Consider the following 19,003-nt stretch of genomic DNA (forward strand, 5'->3'; position numbering starts at 1 on the left):
AATCAACTATACTCCTTTGTATGATTTATGTTTAGGTTTTTGGCCACTGTCAAAAAATAATCTTACACTTCAGCTTTTAATTTAATGCAAATGACACACTCAATTTATTTATTTCCTAGTTTATGTTGTTTGGCATTACCTTTTCCATGTAATTTCGTTACAAATAACTTCGATGATTTAACAAACAAATTTTGTTAAACAGTCGATTGGTCAACTAAACGAAAAAATTCGACACAAGTATCCCATTAAAATAATTGGTCAAAAACATGTATAGGTACACAATTAGCCGCTTAACAATACCATCGGGTGGAAAATCGTTTTAGGTAAGTACTTTACTGTTTGCGCATCCAATGTAATGTCTCCCACCAAAAAACCATGCTAATTAGATAGGTACTTAAAACGGCTATGAAAATAATATCACCTCGAGATCATCCATTGAATATAAATATAAAGTCGGATTAACGTCGCAAATTAGTTCTTAATAGGCGGGAAGACATACTATAGTTGAAAGTGTCTGCAAGTTTCTAAAATCATGAAGTTGATTATATCGTTTTTGTTGATCGCTGTGGCTGCATTATCATATGCAGATAAGTATACTTCCAAATACGATGATGTGGATATTGATCAAATTCTTCAGAGTGAGAGATTGTTGAGGAATTACTTGAATTGTCTGCTGGATAAGGGAAGATGTACTCCTGATGGCGCTGAATTGAAGAGTAAGTCAGACTATATTATTGCACATCAAAAAACTTATGATCTTTTTACTCTAGAAAATTTGCCCGACGCTCTGGAAAACGAATGCTCAAAATGTAACGAAAGCCAGAAAAAAGGTGCATCAAAAGTTATACGTTACCTAATTGATAACAAACGCCAATATTGGGATGAATTGGCTGCAAAGTACGATCCAGAAGGTGTTTATTTGAAGAAATATGAAGCAGAAGCAAAGAAAGAAAATATCAATCTATAAAATGTAATATGCAAGTAATTAGCGGTAAACGGGAAAAACAATATTCTAGTCCCTGGCAGGAATAATTATTGTTATCTAAATTATAGTATTTCAGTCAATATATTTGAAGTAATTAATTAATTATTTTGTTGTTATTGAATCAAAAGTTTTTAATCTGACAACATATGAGATTTAAATGAAATTTTATCAATATCTCTCGCAGTGTGAGAAATGGAATTTATTGCAGTTCTCCTGTCTACTTAATTCTACCAGCATGGGTCAAACAGTGCTCCAAAAATTAAAGTGGCTATTGCTAGCAAAAGCTACAACATTTTGTGTGTATGTGGTCACAATTTCAATCAAAAACAGGAAACCATGACAAAAAGCAGGTATTTTTAAAAGACTTGACACCTAATTGATAATTCACATAAAGTAAAAATTCTCCGAAACCCACTTGTATTTTATTACTTTGGTAATTCTAAAAAATATACAGTTTATATATGGGATTAAAAACTGCTGCTATGTGCTAAAAATGCACAGTACGCTAAAACAGTTCCTGGAAGATTTTATTGCTGTCATGTATTAAGCGAGTCATGCAAATTATTATTTATTTAAGTTTATATTAGGTTTGTTTTATTTCTGTGGTGACCTTTAGTAGTTTTATTTTACCGACAGTATTCATTCTAGCAGAATTAATTTCAGATCAATTTATGCAGTTGTTTTACTGTTAATTTTCAATTTCGACTTGGAGAAAGTTTGTTTATATTCTTGAAATTCCCAGATACTGATACTTACCTACCTGATTCTCGCATAGTATCTTGAGTAGCACAAGTCAAACTGCTCAAGCAAGAGGTAAAAAAAAACATGGATTAAGTTCTTATTACGTGTTTTATTAAAACCGCATTATACGAACTTATTTATCTAAAGGAGAAAATTAATTAACAAAAAATAATACACAATATGGTATTAAAAAATAAAAAGGAATAAATAGTATAGGAATTTCACTAAATAAGTTATAAAGTTTAATATCAATTAAAATTCGATCACACTGTTAGAAATATATATATAATCTATTGCTTCCTAGTCCCTTATTTACAATCGAGCTTCTTAAAACCATTCCCTTAAACCCACACCAACATAGAGTGGAATTCGACTTCAATTAAAGTCCTGTTACTGTATGTTGTATTAAAATGTCTAAGGCCGTTGCGGTTAATAAAGTTTAAAAAAGACACAGCAACAAGAACTTAAGCAAACATTTGAAATTCCAAACGTTTATGTTGATGACAGTACATTCCTTTATAAGTACGAGAGTCTTTAATAGAGTGGAATGTTTCAAAAATCAGAATGAACTAAAAGATATACTTTTTTCTTAAGTATCTAACAGAAGGAGATCACTATAAAAAAACCAAAAATTACGAGATAGCGAAAATATTCACCAACTGTTAACACCCTGGATTAATCAAGTCTCACTGAAATAGATTCTAATTGACTAAAAGCCAGATTTAATTGCTTTAAAGTGTAAGGTTAGACTTCCAAAATTAGTCACAATTAAAAAATGCTAGCAGATAGTTCGAATGCAATGGCAGGAACGTGATTATTCGTTTTTAATATCACATAGATCTAAGGCAACAACAAAAGTTTGGCTTCATTAAGTTCTAAAGCGTTTTGAAAGATTGTGGAGACAACGAACTGCCATTTGATTATCAACAAACTTGTGATTTTGATCAGGTAAGTCTAACCTCACTGCAATTTTATGCTTAGTGACCTCTACTGATATGCGCTTGCAGTCTTCCTAACCGTAATTGACACATGTGCGTGAAGGACTAAGGTCAATAGCGGTCAACAGTAAGTGAGTTTAAATTACACCAGGTGAGATTCTAAAGCTCTCAAGAGTATCAATTTTTAGTTCTAAGTCAGAATAGAAAACTAGCGCTACTTCTATAGTACATTTGGTGTAAAATTTAAAGCGTGTGGAGATTCTTATCGACATTTTTTTTGGAAGATATGTGTTTAAAGACGTATTGCCATTAGTATTATTCCAATCATCAGCGTGAATATAAGTCGTTTTTTTAAAAACTTATTACTTAACATGTTACGTGAGTATTTTAGTAAAAATATATATATATTGTTCCGATTATTGTACAAACTTTGCATTCCTTATTTTATCGACTTCTTGTTTGGAGTGTTTCTACTTATTATTGAGCGATCACTTTGTTACGTAATACATCGACATTATTTACAACAAGACAGATCCCTGAGTGTGCAGACACTTCTTTATGTACGGCTTTTAGAATGTTAGTTTTATATTAATTTAGTGGGTAAATCCTTAGTTACACCAGACAAAAATTGGTACTGATATCACGTTTGCATAGGACGGTTAAATAAGCGATTTTTTTAATAACAAACTATAGTAACCTACAGATTCATATAATTTCCATTGTGCTCTTATTTCATTATTCTTACGGTATACCTTGATGTTTTCTTCAACGATCGATATTAAAGGTGCCTTTTTGTTGACCTATTTGGTGCCAACTAAGGTCTTGTAAAAACCTGTTACATGCTCGTTCCTTTTTCTAGAAAACTGCTTTATAGAACTTGATAAATGTTTTCAGTTACAGTACAACATCGCTTATTTAACCATCCTGTACAGCAAAAGGAACCTGTCACTTTTTTAGTAAAGGACAAACCATATATCAACAAATTAGCTCTTGTAAGTGTGCTCATTGGTCTTTTAAATAAAATTGCCTTAATTTTCCCTGTCATGAGACTCAGATTGTTCACTAAACGTGTTTCAATTTTTTTCTACCATAATGCAAATGTGCTTGAAGCTATACTTGGCTTTATATGGGGTAAAATCAACCTGAACTCACTACAGGAAATCTGGGTACTAATTCACTATATATGGTTATGTCTCACATAATTGAATTTGTTGACAGTCGCTATATAATTACATATTAGTGAGTAAAATCCTAGATGGCGCGATTAAGCCTCGTAAGGTAATCATGCACGAACCGACTAATTTAAGTAACTAAACAGGGCAGGAATAAATTAAATTCACCTAAAAACTGAGTCAGTGCACTAAGTGTGACGTCTTTTAAGCCCTCCCTCGACTTCACTATCCAAAGGTCCTTCAATTTTCTCTTCAGCCGCTTTAGCGGCTACGTGAGCTTCCAGGGCTTCTTTGACTAAGCGCATCGTCTTGGGTGAGGGGTTAGGTGGGGGAAAATCATGCGCATTTACTGAACTGGTGTTTCTAGAATGGCAGCGTGAGTGACCTCTACTGTGCAGTCCTTCTGCAAAAACTATAAGAGAACTTAACATACTGAAAAGTTGAGAAATTGCATTGTCTTACGTTTATCTAAGCTAATGATAGACCCCACGATTTCATTTGCTGATATAACTTTATCTTCATCGATCATTTTTCTTCTACGAACTAGCCACCAGTCGGTTAAAAATATTCCAAGAGCTAAAATCTTGATTCCAGCGCACAAACCTACGTATCTGTACCGGAACTGTTCAATATCGTATAACAAACAACGACCTACAATGTGTTGAATGTTAAAATCGATAAGAAGAAACACAAACAAAAACCAACCTCCTTTAGAGCCACAGGTGCTCTTCCAAAGCAGACAAGTCGAATCAATCAAATTGCCAAATAGGATTGGCGCTGGAATGTACCCGAACAGTCGGAATATCACAAACTGCATACCCAAAGCAAATGATCGTTCTTCTTCATTCACAGATCTGTAAATAATTTTTTTATCAACTAGTTAAAGCAAAAGTGAAAAAAACCTTACCTTAACACTATCATAAGTAAAGGCATCTGCGTGATTGCCACGATAAACGTCATAAAAAATAGCAGGATTAAAAATGGATATATGGTATGACATTGTGAATTACATGGTCCTGCCGTCGCTACAGGCACTATGGTAACCTCCGAATAATCATTTTCTAAAGTGGAGGCGTAGTTTATGGAAGAACTATTTTTTAAGCTCATATTTTCATGTATACCTAAAATAAAATTACACTTTAAAGTTTTCAACTAACAATATGTTAACCGTTCAGACTTTGACCCACAAAAGGCTTTAATAACTGACCTAAATCCCAATAAAACGCCCACAGAAAATTAACAGTTATCAAGATCATTAAAGAGATCTGTGAAATAATAAATCTTGACGTTAAAAGTTTGTACCATAAAATGTAGCCTAAAAGAATACTAATAGAAATAACTAGCAAAACAAAACTTACAGGCACAGTTGGTATAATTAGAAGCAAAAATAGAAGTGCATCCCGCATGACAGGGACTAAAATAGGTGAGTCCGTTGTTCCCGCAAACAGGTTCGACGTCGTTCATACTGCACTCGCAGCCAAAATTGCAGGCCGAAGTTAAATTTACTTGGAACGGCTGTGTGCTATTAAAATATGGAATTGTCGTCCCTGCCATCTTTAGGTTGTCACAGCCCAAGAAAAATAGCAGGCCGTAGCACAACAAGCAGATCGTGTTGGATATAAGGACGAACTGCACTGCTCCTTTAGGTCTAAGTTCCATTTTTTTGAGGATTAAGCCTCCCATAAAAATTCCTATGCAAGCTCCTGGTATTGCAATGGAACCTGTTGGTTTTATGGATTAAGTTTTCGTGTTAACAAAGGTCAAATCAACTCACCAGTAAAGACACTGGCTTGACTTTTGCCTAGACTGAATTGGGTTTCCAGATATTTAGGCAAAAACACCACAAAACCGGACACTATAATAAGTTCCATGCAAGCTCCTAAACACGTCACCATATAAATTGGATTAGACGCCAACCTCCACATGGACCTTGGTATATCTACAATAAAACATTAAATAAACTAAATCAGGATTACTTTTCAGTTCAAGACCTTTAATATCTTTTCCATACGCCAGGTCATCTGCAGTGTTAGCATTAGCCTGCTTTTCTTTGCTTGCTCCACTTGTACTAGCTCCGTTCGCTGCTGCCTGCTTCTCCATCAAGCGTATTTTCTCCTTTTCATGAGTCAAAACTTTAGGGAAAGAAAAGAAGGGTACTGCCACAATTATAAGGAGGAAACCGCACAATAAAAATCCTCCCCACCACATGCCCACCCACTTGCTGTCACCAGCACTTATTGATATTATTTTAGAGAAAGAATCCATATGGAAAGACAACAGATAAGCTCCTAAAAGGAAACCCAAAACTGGACCGAAAGCTGCCATACTGTACATGCAACCTGAAAGTAAAATAATAAGGTTACTGAACTGCATGACGCATGGTCTGGGTATAGTACTGACCAATGTAAATTGAAGAACTCTCAGACCGAACGTGGTCATCAATATAAGTTGTTCCCAAAGTAAACAAAGGTGATCCACCGCACCCTAATAGCAATTGAGCCAAAACAAACAAAAGTACCGGTCCAGTCGTAGACGGACTCCCTTGAATACAGTTGTCCCCCCGTAAATTATTAGGAGCTAAAGGTGGAGACGACAACCCTGAGGATAATCGCCCCAGTCCCATATCCTGTTCGTGTACCGTCACTACTCGGCACATATTTTCTTCACTATTGTTCACTTCTGTGATTTCGACACTTTCATTCGCGATGAAGTGAGGCACCATAAAAATCAGTGACCCTATTCCCATGATCACTGCCCCAACACCAATCCAAACAGGGATATGTCTTCGGCTGCCCAAGTAACTTACAAATATCACGGTTATCACATTTCCGATTTCGTACGAAGATGCCACCAGTCCCGACAGACTTGAAGGTATCTCGAATCGTTTTTCGATAGTGGTTATCACAGAATTTATGTAGCCGGAGCTTAGGGCTTGTTGGAGAGTTACCAAGAAGGAAAGCAGCAACACAAAGAACTGGAATATAAATTAAGATTATTTGAGTACATTAATAAAAATAACATGTAATTTGTTGCATAAAGACAAACCGCAATATAAAAGTTTTAATCGGAAGCGCTTTTAATACCACCCACCATCAGGACTAAGAAATGTATATTCAGTGAAAATGACTACAAATTATGCGCTATGCAAATTAGAAAATTATCTATTGTTTACAGTCATTACAGAAGCGAAACTACGTTAAAGATTTAATTGTAATATGGTTAATTAATTCTCAATCTATTCATCAGATTTCAATTTAAAAAGAAATGTACAAAAGTTCAAGTATTGGCTCACATATTTTACTTTACAAAACATATAAATTGAAGCAATTTATGTGTTTATGTTCCGGTGCACTAAAATGCTCTTTCAAATTATATTTACATTACATTAACTACCTAAAACAAACAAAGTTGTAGTTTGTAGCTTTTTCTAGTAGATTGTTTTAAACCACTGACTTCCGTGAAATGTAAAATTACACTTTGTTTCCTTGTAGTTTAAGTTAAAATTTTTAAAGTTAGGAATAATACTTCTTACTATAATTGATTAGAAGATATATAATTGTAACTTTGTATTAAAGTGCACACGAACCAAAAACTTAACCACTTTCAATTTTAAACTAAACGTGGGCTTGCAATAGGTTGTTATGAATGATGTTTTGTAATGAATATTCAATTTTACCATCAGAATAATACGCACTATTTTACTTTGAAGTTAAAATTGGATTTTACAACTTGCTATTAAATTTAAAATGACTTTAAGCACTTAACAAGTATTTCATTACACAGCATATTATTATTTTGAACTACAAAGAATTTTCTAAAAACACTGAAATAAATCTGGGCCACGTGGTGGATGGTATTGCAGTAAAAATTACAAAAAATTGATTTAATGAGAATGTTGGCACTTCATAATGTTTACATCCGGGCTATGACAGTTGAAACATGAAGTTCGCGTTAGCATAATTGCAACTATCCATCAAAAACTAGCATCAGCAATGTAGAATTGCGGTTATTTCGGATCAATATATGTTTCACGTAGAAATTTTGGCGCAGTAATCAGCGACAAAATTACACTGACACTGCCAATTAATTAGTGCGGAGAACTTAACTTATAAAAAAACTTGCCTTGATGCTAGCCAAACTTTGTACGCAAGAAGGCCTAAATCCTAGAATACCGCAGTCCTTCAGATCTCTGAGTATCACAGGTGGTTCGTTGGATCTGCCCATTGTACCAACTGCAGAATGCACGGTGGTACGGTGAGGATCGAATCCGGATGATGGATTTCGACTGTGGCATTTAATGACGGTGTCTGTTCCATGGCAAAATGTGGTGGTACATTTGGTGGTACCCAAATCACTGGAGGTTTCCGCTTGTTCTTCAGGGATACTTTCGGAGTAGAGTCCGGTCATTGCGTACATGGACTCTTGTCGCCTGTAGAAGTTAATTGAAAGGTGCATGCATCAAATAAGCGGTGATGTGACGTAATATTAGATGATTTATTAAAGAAAAGTCGATTCTGATGTAAAATTTAACAAACGTCTCGTTATCAGTGTTTTGCTATGGAATACTTCTAGCATTTGAGATGGTGTAAAGTACTTTAAAGCAGAAAATCAATGCCGCGTTTGATTGAAAACGGCGACCGCGCTTCTTCAGTGTATATGTAGCTTGTAGTGACATGTTATTATCAACCCGAGGCGCTATTCAGCACTTTTACAAGAGTTCATTAAGGTTATCATGAAATACGGACGTCACACGTTTTCATTTACCAAAATTTTTGCCTCATAGTGTAGTCTAATCAGTTATACATAGAAGAAAAAAAATGAAAAAGCTTACAGATAGTTAAAAAAGCAGTGTATTCTGAATCTGGCTTTTGCCAGTCTTCCAGAATATACTGCATTAAACTGAATTTAAATTACCTAAATCTGCTTCTACTAAGAACATAGAATTAAAATAGCCAACATCAAATACAATTAAACCAGCTTTATTTTGCACATAACAACGTTCCTGACAAGGTTAAAAGTTAATTCCTCTTAATTCCAATGGGTCAGTGCTGTAGGAATTAACTAAATATTTATTAACCAGATGTCATTACCCATAATAAATAAGTGGTCTAGTTGATTAAGGAACTTTTTTTATTAACTGACACGTAGCTATTTAGTGAACTGGGTAACCACCTTTGATGTGGAAATATTTGATCGATTTTGGCTTGGAATATATCGGACAAAAGGTCACTAGTACAACAAACTCCACACTACCTACGCTCAAACCATTAAAACATGTAGCTGGCAATTTTATGACTCATTGAAATGTAAAACGCTCTTAAATTAACGGAATTACCAGAGTTGCTTAATAGAACAACACAGTAGTAAACAAAGAAATCTACTGTAAATGGTACCTGTGGCCTTTGCAATGTCCCTGGCTGGTTGATCCGGAAGATTCCACCGAGTTAAGGGTGGTCCCCCCTTTGTCGCTCATCGTCATTTTCTATGGGTTTTAGCTTCTACAGGACCAAACTTCGAACCATCTTCCTTACGTCTGGAACAATGAGATATTAAGTATGCGACCCAGCTATTTAAAGCGCTTCATCAAAGCCTCCATCAAAATTTCATGGGTTCTATTGGATTTGTTTGTATTCTCTTCCATTAAAGCAAATATTGGCAGCTCTGCCCTAATTTAATGCTTGTGTTGTGATGGAATGCTTCTCCAGTATTAATGCAACTAAATTAGCGGACTAAAATAAAAAAATTGTTGCATTTTAAAGGTCGCAAAGATAAAAACAAGGGCTGTAATCGACCTGTTGTGTGCTAATTAATAAAATGCGCAGAGAACAATAATGCAAGACATATTTTACGGGCATGTAATTTTTACAAACAAATAATTTATTGGCAATTTCCTGGCTGAATAATTCCAATTAAATGGTTTTGACGTTGAGGCAAAAAGGTTTTGAAACATTTTTTCTTTCTACACAACGTCACGTTTATATAACGGACTGAATCTGCCGAGCTTATTCGGCAACGTGGCCCACAATTATTCACAAAGAGTCGTTTCTTTAAACCAGGCCTAATTATATTTGAAGTAATTACTTTTGTATGTTAGTCACGTTTATAGTGGATGAACTTACTTTAATTTATTATTATAATAGTAGGTATATTGTTTTTTTTTGATAAAATTGTCAATAGTTGTGCAAATATCTTGGTGTGGCAATCATGACAAAAAATTTAAAATTAGCAATGACGATAGTTTAACACCTGTTTGATTGTTAATAATTAACGAGCAAACATAACTGTGTTTCATATAGGAAAGTAACGATGAGCAATGGGAATATGTTATATGGAAGCATCCGGCCAAACCTCTAATTTGATTTCGGTTATTTACCGCAATAGGATTTATCTACTGTAATAGAAAGGTTAACATAGTGTTATCAAAAAAATGTTTGTATATGTTTATCAGTACTGAAATCCTTTGTTCGTTTGGAAATGGGTTCAAGGATATACTAGTACCAATTTACAAAGGTTGGTCCTGAATTGTTCCTATTGTTTTGTCCAGCGCAAGACAACAGTAACGAATTATAATGTAACAGTTTTTATGGTTTGCTTCTTTAGGCGACCTACTTTCTCGAGTGGTACTCGTAATATATGAATTTATTAGTTATAACTACACAACCAGAGATTACGTTTACAAAAAAACTCCCCCTGTGCCGTGATTAATCACGTTAACCGAGATATGAAAACTATTGCTCAAAACAAATAAATATATTGCTCTACACCACACAGAAAGTGGTTTTATGAGAATTGTTTGAGTTACATGTATCAGTTTGCACTTTTCCATAATTACGAAGCATTGTGAGGTATTACAAGGCATTATGAGCCATTTTCAGATATTTATAAGGCATTTGGGAGTATTTTGAGGCATTGTCTGTATATTTCAAAATGTAGTGTATTAATATAACAAAATTGACTGAAAATTGAACAGAACAGCATAGGCACATGTAATTATTAGGGCGAAATCTTTTTTAAATGGTATTGAGTTGAAACAATATTCATTACAAATTATTATAATAATTGCAATTTCAGCTTTTACAATTGTCTGAATTTAATTTACCAAATTTTTTAATTTAAAGGTCACGTGACTTATTTTGACAGGTGTCAACTGGTCTTTACAGTGTTGCAAGAACATGCAGAATTGCATTTTCAACGTCACGTAACGTGTATTTTGCAATTTTAATTTTAACAACTGTCTACATTTAATTTACCATTTTTTGACAATGGGTACGTTCACCCGACGTCAGCGGCTTAGAGGTTAAGTAAGTGGTCCCATTTAGTTTGTTATGACTGCTTACTTAGCTTCTAAGCTGCTGACGTCGGGTGAACGTACACTTTGGCCGCATTCGTTTTCAGGCTCCATGGATCGAGCAGAGCTTTTTTGACGTCACAATGACGTAGTTTGACAATTGGTCAATCTATGGTTTTGCCAAATTACGTCATCGTGACGTCAAAAACGCTCTGCTCGCTCTATGGAGCTTGAAAACGAATGCGGCCAATGTCAACTGGCCTTTCCAATGTTGCAAGCTCAAAAATTTAATTATCAAGTCACGTGACGTAGTTCATACAATTTTACTACTAACTAAATTTAAATTACAAATTTTTCAACTGTTTCTTTTAAATGATAAGGGTCTTTATTTGACACGTGCTAACTTGGTTAATATGACAGTTAGAAGATTCGTGCAAACGTCAAAAAATATTTTTTCGGCATTAATTTCAAGAGTGTATTTCATCAAGATTTATCATTAGAGAGATATGGATGTGCAAATGATGCCTTGTCCCTAATAGTGGCTTCCTTATGTTGACATCTGCGCATGCTTTTTTCAATTTTAATAAGGCGAGCCACTAATAGGGATTGTGCCTGCAGTAAATTAAGACTTGGCCATGCTTGGCTTTAAAGAGTCCTTATTGTACTTCAGTTAGTTCCGTATCATATTCGGCGATTTTCGTTTCAATTTTCAGGTTAGAATTTAAAATAACAACTCAGCCTTATAGTTGAAATCTCCATAGTACTACAAAGTTGTATAAACACTGCCTGACCTTTTTTTACTTTTACTACCATATCTCATTATCTCAATACCAGGGGACTTACTTTGTTCATACATCTCATATATTGAGATTCAATTAGTTGGGACTGCCTATATAAACCTATTTTAGGTGAACTCAACGAAATGCATGGCTTTACTTTCTGGGATATAAGGCTCGCTGTGAACAGTCCAAGTGCTTTGGCTACTCACTAAAAATACTGTTGATAAACAAAAAACTCTAATGCAATAATTTTTGTTTTACTTCTCTCACAGCAGCCTCGGTGATCTCGTTCTGGTTCAAAAAACGATATTAAAGCAGAGACAAGCTGCTGGCTTTGTTTACCTAAAGCCATGTTCATTAACATAACCACAACTCAGTCTTAAACACCACAATAATAAGTAATATTATTATGTGTACACATACACACACCAACGCACGAATTAACTATTAACTGCTCAATAAATAATGCCTATTAAAATAGAAGATTCTTAAGTTCTTAAAAGCAGTTGTTTTCTTAGCAGTATACAATTTTCTATCACAACAAAAACAGAAAACTGTCAACTGGCAATCTGGCAGTTGGCACAACTCGCTAAAAGTCGAGATCAAGAAGGTCACCTTTGTATTATATCTGCGTTCTTTGAAAAGGCGCGTGTGAGAAAGAGAGCGCGCTAGCCTGCAACTAATCGCTACGCAATAAGAATGCATTTTCAAAACGTCAAACTCTCTGATGACTTGCATCGGCCGATATACTGCCAACTGCTGTATAACCAATGAATAAAAAAAATATAGCAGGAAGGAGCAATAGCAAACAAAGGGGGTGACAGAAACAAGGGGGTGAGGGGGAGTAATATGGCGGCCGTCAACTTTCGGTTGGCACTATAAAACACTATTATTATTGTCCACTGTACAACTTAATTTAAATTTGCAAAACTCAACTGTTAAAGAACCACAAACAAACAAAACAAATTAACACTAAATACAAACAACAAATTTTTGCGGGTTTGAAACTCCAAACTGACAATGACTTTGCATCAATTCAACTGCGCAGTAGGCAAATGCGCAATCAACTTCCGTCCCCCTCGCTTAATGCACAAACGGGTTATAATTTGTATTATTGTTACCTCCTGATACTTGTTCTTTTTCCTCATTGTGTATAACTAAATTTAAGAATGGCACATATGTGTAAACATTTGAAGGCATTTTAGTCAGTTTTAAAGCATTATCCCTATGAGACATTTTGAGCAATAATAGAAGCATTGTGAGGTATTTTAAAGGTATTTTGTATGCAAAAAGGCATTTTGGTGTACAAAAAATTATCGGCGGTCTACCCCTCGATTCACAGTCAATAAGCTGACACTAGTTTCAATAAAAGAATACGTATTTTCAGACATATCTAAAATTATCTAACTTTTATCCGCTTTATTTGATATTTTTGCGTGGTTCTAACATCAATCCCAAATTGCCCAAGTATTATTTCACGTCAAAGTGAAAGTGCGCCAATTAGGGTTTTATGGACGACAGATTTACCAATTAACACTTTGATGTTTTGTTACACAATGAGGTAATCAATAATCATAACATTGATCCATTTCCACTGCCACTGTACCAAATTTTCACTCATTTTATAGAATAAATTTCCAAATTTAAACTATCATATCTATACATATTTAAATTATCAAAATAGAAAGTTTGATGTTGGCACAACAAACGGTGACTAGCCCAAATAAAAGTGGAAATTAAAATTAAACTGCGTTATTTTATAGCGTAACTATCGATTTTTTTATGGCGAAAACGGCGAGGTCAAGGTGTATATGCATGCCGGATCCATTATAATCAAAATCTGCCTTTAAAGGGCAAAGAATCCCTGTTTAATAGGTCGGATGCCCCGCCCCTGGCCTGGTTTATCCTTAGCCAAAAATCGTAACAATGATATCATAATTAAACTCATTAACATGCTAGGTGAATGGCTAAAGACCACATATACCTGCAAGAAGTGTTTACATAACTATTTAGTCACAAACAACGTGAATAAGAACGGATACGTGTTTTTACAGTTTCGAGTGTTAGCAACTACCGATTGGTTGCTTCCTTTGCAATTTTTACTTTCAATTCGCCCCCCGAAAAACAACAACACATTTTTTAATAGGGTATAGTTTGATCATTGACGTGCAGCACGAATATTCATGGTATTAAAATGCTCAACCTAACATTTTTAAAGTTAGTCACGCTGCTATCAAAAGGTCATCCATGAAAGCTTTGACTACCGTTCTTCATAATTCGCCCAACAAAATACGGAACTTTCTACTCTAATTCGTTAAACACTATTATGAAACTAACAACTCTTGTCATTAAAACCTCTATTTCCTTATGTTTAATCTTTGAAGCGTTCAAAACCGTTCATAATCAGGGGGCCAATAATTTTAAGCATGAAGGATTTTTTTACTTTCACGCCTACTGTAAACTCCCCTGCTGTAAACCAACACATGGGTCCACAACATCTACTCAAATAAACACATCATCCTTAGGGTGTAAATATTTTTTTTTTGTCTACCCAACACTAAGTAAAGCAACCTATAGCACCCCTATACCCACACATGTGTAACATACAGTTGGAGATAACGGTATATCATCCGCATTAATGAGTAATTCTTATGCCAACTACACGAGTTATATGCTTGAGGACCACTTTTTAAGTTTTCCCTTGGAACGTGCCCAAACCTAAATTTAGTATATAAGTACCCTGGATTTAAAGCATTGAGTGATATTCTAACTTCTCTTAATGGCTTCACCAGAATCCTTGCAATATGAAGAAATCTAGGAAACTCTATCCTCAGAATAGTAGTCAAGGAAACCTTCTAAAGGCAAGATTAAATTTATAAGTAATGGGAAAACTTTGGGATGAGTTGAGGTTTTTGAAGGGTAAATCACTACAGGAAATTCTCCAACTTGTGGTAGTATTAAAGCTTTGAGTAATTAATTACCTTCTAAAATCAATAGCCATTAAAACACCAAAGGACCCTGTAAAACATGCCTGTGTTCTTGTCTAAAAGCATTGTATAACATAGATATTACAACCTAAACAGTGTCAGGATCGAACGTGCATTACATGCGATATTTACTGAAGCAAGAACCTTTTTACAACAAAATTTAGTAGTTCTAGGTCATATTTTGTTTACTTTACTTTATACGTGCTGTTTTTTGGTGTCTTTTTGTAAAGTTCAGATTAGTAAAAACAGTTAATTTCAATTACCTGTTGGAGGTTAACAGCATTATCAACTACTAAATTGCTAACCTTGTTATTATTAAGAACCTCTTTCAGTTCAAACAAAAGATTGTTCAATTTACAAGCCTGGAGGAAATTTTTGATGATTCAAACGTAGGAGCAAAAATTCTTGCTTCCTGAATTTACTTGATTCATAAAACAGTCACCTTACATTCTCAAAAAAATTATCAAATATGGATTATTTCAACAAATGGAAACAATAGTTAATTAGTATTCCATCAATAAGCTTGGGTCAGTCAGTTTATCAGAAGATAAATGTAACAATTGTGACTTTAGAAACAAACGAAATGTTTATGTTATTAAACATGAGTAATCATAATTAAATATAAGTCAACTCAATTTTTTTAAATAAAAAATCACTTTTTTACACAAGTTAGTTATAAATACCTTGATACAAACCTACATGCTACGCATACCAGTCAGCAACACACAAATCTGGTTCTTAAAAGAGAATGGTACCTAAACGTTGTATTGAGCAATATAGCATAATTGCGACAGTATTAATTGAAAGTGAGTAGATAGTTCAAGATCAACATAAGTCGCAAAATCGAAAGGTTAATAAAAAAAATAACTTTGACGTTGCTAGTGCACTGCGAAAAATACAAAGAACTGGAGGACTTCTTCAGATGATATGAATTACTTACTAGGGTCAATGCTTTACTGGTCCATGCCGTTGCTCTGTGTAAATTACGGGTTCTTTACGTTTCCATGTTCATCACAACCGTGTCGCAATCACAGTAAAAATTATATCATTATTCCGTCAAAAGACCGTATTTTTTTCTTTTGTATTTTTAACACAAGCTTCAAACGTTGTTCTCGTACCACAAACACACGGCACAGCTGTTTCAGTGTCACTAACGTCAGGGATATGCAAACCTCCTGCGTCTCTTCTCCTGCCTCCTGCGGCTAGTAGATTAGTTAAGACAGGAATTCAACCACGAATATGTATACAACCAGAATTACGAGTTACTGTATACATGGTTGCATATACTATTTTCATATTTGGTAGTAGGCAACATTGCCTTCCACTTAGTAAAAGTCAAATGTCAAAGTGTTGTAAACAAATTAATTGTCTCTGTTGTGGGATTTTAATTTGTATAATAAATTAATTGTAATTTATCCAAAATAATTGATTAAAGGGCTTAAAAACAATGCATACCGACTTATCTACACATCTTCACACAGATAAGTGTAATGAGTTGATTAGGCTGTTGAGACAATGCAGAGTGGATGTGAGTATCAAAAATTTGGAATCCTGTCTCCTTTTTATCATATCTTTACATTAACAAAGCTTTTTATTTATTAATAGTTTATTACTTTTATTCTTCTTGAAACAAACTCATTATTACCTATAGCAGTCTTATTTACATAGTACAACTGTATTGCTTAATAATTTGATGTTGGTGAAACCACTGTTATTTAACTAAATTTCAATATTTATTAGCATCCAGCAGGCAAATTCTTGGGAGTGTGTGACCATGAATATATTGAAATGACCAAATGTCTGAAGCAAGAGAGGATCAATAGACGAACAAAAAACATAGAAATGTCAAAAGAAAGGAAAGCAAAGATAAATGCAATCTTAAAGGAAAGGAACAAGGCCTCACAGTAGTATCCAGTTGTATAATTTGTACATATTTAAGCAAAGTAGTGTAAATTATTTGTACAATAAAACTATATAAATACATTTTTGAACATTTATTTTAGTATATGACATGCACTTACTTTTAACATAAAAATTCATATTAATACTAACATTAAAGAAATCTTAGTGTGGTCTTAGTACAGTTTCAATTACAATCAGAATAAGGAATTTTCACTGTTGAACAATTATTACACTTAGAGCTAACTTTAGCAGAATTAAAAATGTTTTGAAATAAATAAGTGACCCACTGCACTAATCAAACATTTAAAATGAATTTTATCACAGTGTAAAAAAACTGAATTTTATTTAGAAGATCCTCTGATATGAGTCACTTTCACAGTACTGAAGACTGAAGCCTACATATTAATACTACCATAATATAAATGTATTTGACCCATTTTCCTAAAAATGCTTTTTATACTTTCAAAATGTTTGCAACTATATACAAATAGTGTTTGGGATACATTGTTTTTCAAATCAAGAAATCTCTTTCAAAATTAACATAACACAATTTACAAATGATTACAATAAATTCACTGTTTAAAGACAATGGACATACTTTACTTGGTGAAAGCTGCAAAAACAGCCCAGAGCACCTCACAAGTATTTGGTTTATTGGCCTCTTCTTCAAAATTTAAATCCAAAAGCTTCCTCACTCTTTTGGTGGCCAACTCATAATCATCATCATTAAGAGGTGCAAAAGCATTTTCCAAGACATCACTAGCATGAGCAAGGAATATTAAAGCAAGCATCCTTTTGTCCATGTGATGAGGATTGTTTACCCATTTGCTCAATACAGCTTCTTGAATCTTCTTAATCAATCTAGCTTTAGTGACATTGTCAGTCAAGGGATGAGTAGTCATATCAAAAAACAGAAAGTTTTGTTTCTCTGTTGTGAGCACACCTTTCTCTACTAAGTTCTTGGCAAGCCTTTCTCTAACATTCTTTAGTTGATAGCGCAATTTAAGAGGGTTCCATGTTTCACCACTGAGATATTCAATCCAGCTCTGTACACTTTCAGGAGGGTCAGTTTCTTTAAGGTGTTTTAGGGCTTCATCCAGAAGAGTGTCTCCTACAGTGCTGTCACTTTTCACTATGAGTTTCCTTGCCAACAAACTTCTCCTCCTCATCCCATTCTTCTCAAGTTCCACCCTGCCTCTCAATCCCAGTTCTATCAGGATACAACCTCTCAATCCGCTGGAAATGCAGTCATTCCAAAAGGATGTGTAGCCTTCTTTATCTTTTAAGCCAAGGAGCAACACCTCTTCCATCAATGTTAGTCTGGTTTCCTTTGAGTCTCCATCTTCCACCTCTTCATCTCTGCTAGGTTTACGTTCTTCATTATCATCTTTTGATAATCCCTCGGTGTTTTCTCGCGTCACATTTCGCCTTTTTACCATTCCTTCACTTCGATTCATTTTTTACAGAGTACATATCTAAATTATCAGAATGTTGACGTTCACAGTTTTGGTCGCGAGTGACACGAAATTACTGTCGAATATCATATGTCAACTTTCACGGGTTGGAATTTGTGTACGTACGTACAATGTTGCCAATATTCAGTTTTTCTTCCGCCCATGTAAATGAGTTTTTTAACACTACTAATATGATTATGTATTTGAACATTGAACTGGACGCTGGAAGTTTATAAACCTTTAAGCCCAGTTATCGTAATTTTAAAGTATTTTTTTTTTTATAGTAGTCACTTGAACATATTTGGTTAAGTAGAAACTGATTCAGATCCCGCATAAGGGCACACACAAGCAAACTCAGTTCGCAATTGAAAATTAAAAAGTATAATCAGAAAATATACAAATTTTAATTTGATATGTTAGCGTTGATCATCAGTAACGGATGTGACAGTTGTCAAGTGAAGTGTTGTGTTCATAATTATATTTATTTTTCTATTTTAACTTATATATAGCAATATGAAATGCTTTAACACCTCTATTTTACTTCTTCAGAGATGTAATCGTTTCCAATAAGTGCTTTCATCTATTAAGACTGTATATAATGACAAAATGTAAATTATCACCTTCATTTTTTGAATCACAATAAAATTTTATAGACTGACACTTGTTTTATAAAAAAAAGTAATAATGCGGCCTTCTGACCCATTTTATCAAATTTTAAATTGATCCACAAATAAACAACGCAGAGCGAAACTTTATC

General features: G+C 34.3%; 4 protein-coding genes across 5 annotated transcripts; 2 read left to right on the forward strand and 2 right to left on the reverse strand.

The window, feature by feature from the left end:
• Positions 1-434: 434 nt before the first annotated feature.
• LOC145738921 (ejaculatory bulb-specific protein 3-like) lies at positions 435-1,087 on the forward strand. Its single transcript, XM_081994097.1, has 2 exons — positions 435-716; positions 771-1,087. The coding sequence occupies exons 1-2, from the start codon at positions 533-535 to the stop codon at positions 965-967; spliced, it is 381 nt and encodes a 126-aa protein (XP_081850223.1). The 5' UTR covers positions 435-532; the 3' UTR covers positions 968-1,087.
• A 728-nt stretch (positions 1,088-1,815) lies between these two features.
• On the reverse strand, positions 1,816-16,060 carry LOC145738917 (solute carrier organic anion transporter family member 3A1-like). 2 transcript variants are annotated; one of them, XM_081994089.1, is made up of 12 exons: positions 12,165-12,390; positions 11,968-12,111; positions 9,230-9,369; positions 7,959-8,265; positions 6,237-6,810; positions 5,828-6,175; positions 5,611-5,775; positions 5,195-5,557; positions 4,744-4,957; positions 4,542-4,690; positions 4,299-4,487; positions 1,816-4,248 (listed from the first exon to the last, which is right to left on the reverse strand). In XM_081994089.1, exons 3-12 carry the CDS (start codon positions 9,313-9,315, stop codon positions 4,025-4,027), a joined length of 2,619 nt encoding a protein of 872 aa, XP_081850215.1. In that variant the 5' UTR covers positions 9,316-9,369; positions 11,968-12,111; positions 12,165-12,390; the 3' UTR covers positions 1,816-4,024. The 2 variants fall into 2 exon arrangements, with proteins under 2 accessions (XP_081850215.1, XP_081850214.1); XM_081994088.1 differs by lacking the exons at positions 11,968-12,111; positions 12,165-12,390 and adding an exon at positions 15,831-16,060.
• Positions 16,061-16,214: 154 nt separating this feature from the next.
• LOC145738922 (COX assembly mitochondrial protein 2 homolog) lies at positions 16,215-16,873 on the forward strand. The gene is made up of 2 exons (XM_081994098.1): positions 16,215-16,418; positions 16,631-16,873. The coding sequence occupies exons 1-2, from the start codon at positions 16,338-16,340 to the stop codon at positions 16,796-16,798; spliced, it is 249 nt and encodes an 82-aa protein (XP_081850224.1). The 5' UTR covers positions 16,215-16,337; the 3' UTR covers positions 16,799-16,873.
• sau (Golgi phosphoprotein 3 homolog sauron) lies at positions 16,870-18,325 on the reverse strand. The gene has a single exon (XM_081994093.1). It carries the CDS (start codon positions 18,247-18,249, stop codon positions 17,392-17,394), a length of 858 nt encoding a protein of 285 aa, XP_081850219.1. The 5' UTR covers positions 18,250-18,325; the 3' UTR covers positions 16,870-17,391.
• Between the last annotated feature and the right edge of the window lie 678 nt (positions 18,326-19,003).

This window comes from Ips typographus, linkage group LG16, assembly GCF_016097725.1.
Source record: "Ips typographus isolate SLU linkage group LG16, UJ_Ityp_2.0, whole genome shotgun sequence".
NCBI classification, from domain to species: Eukaryota; Metazoa; Arthropoda; class Insecta; order Coleoptera; family Curculionidae; genus Ips; species Ips typographus.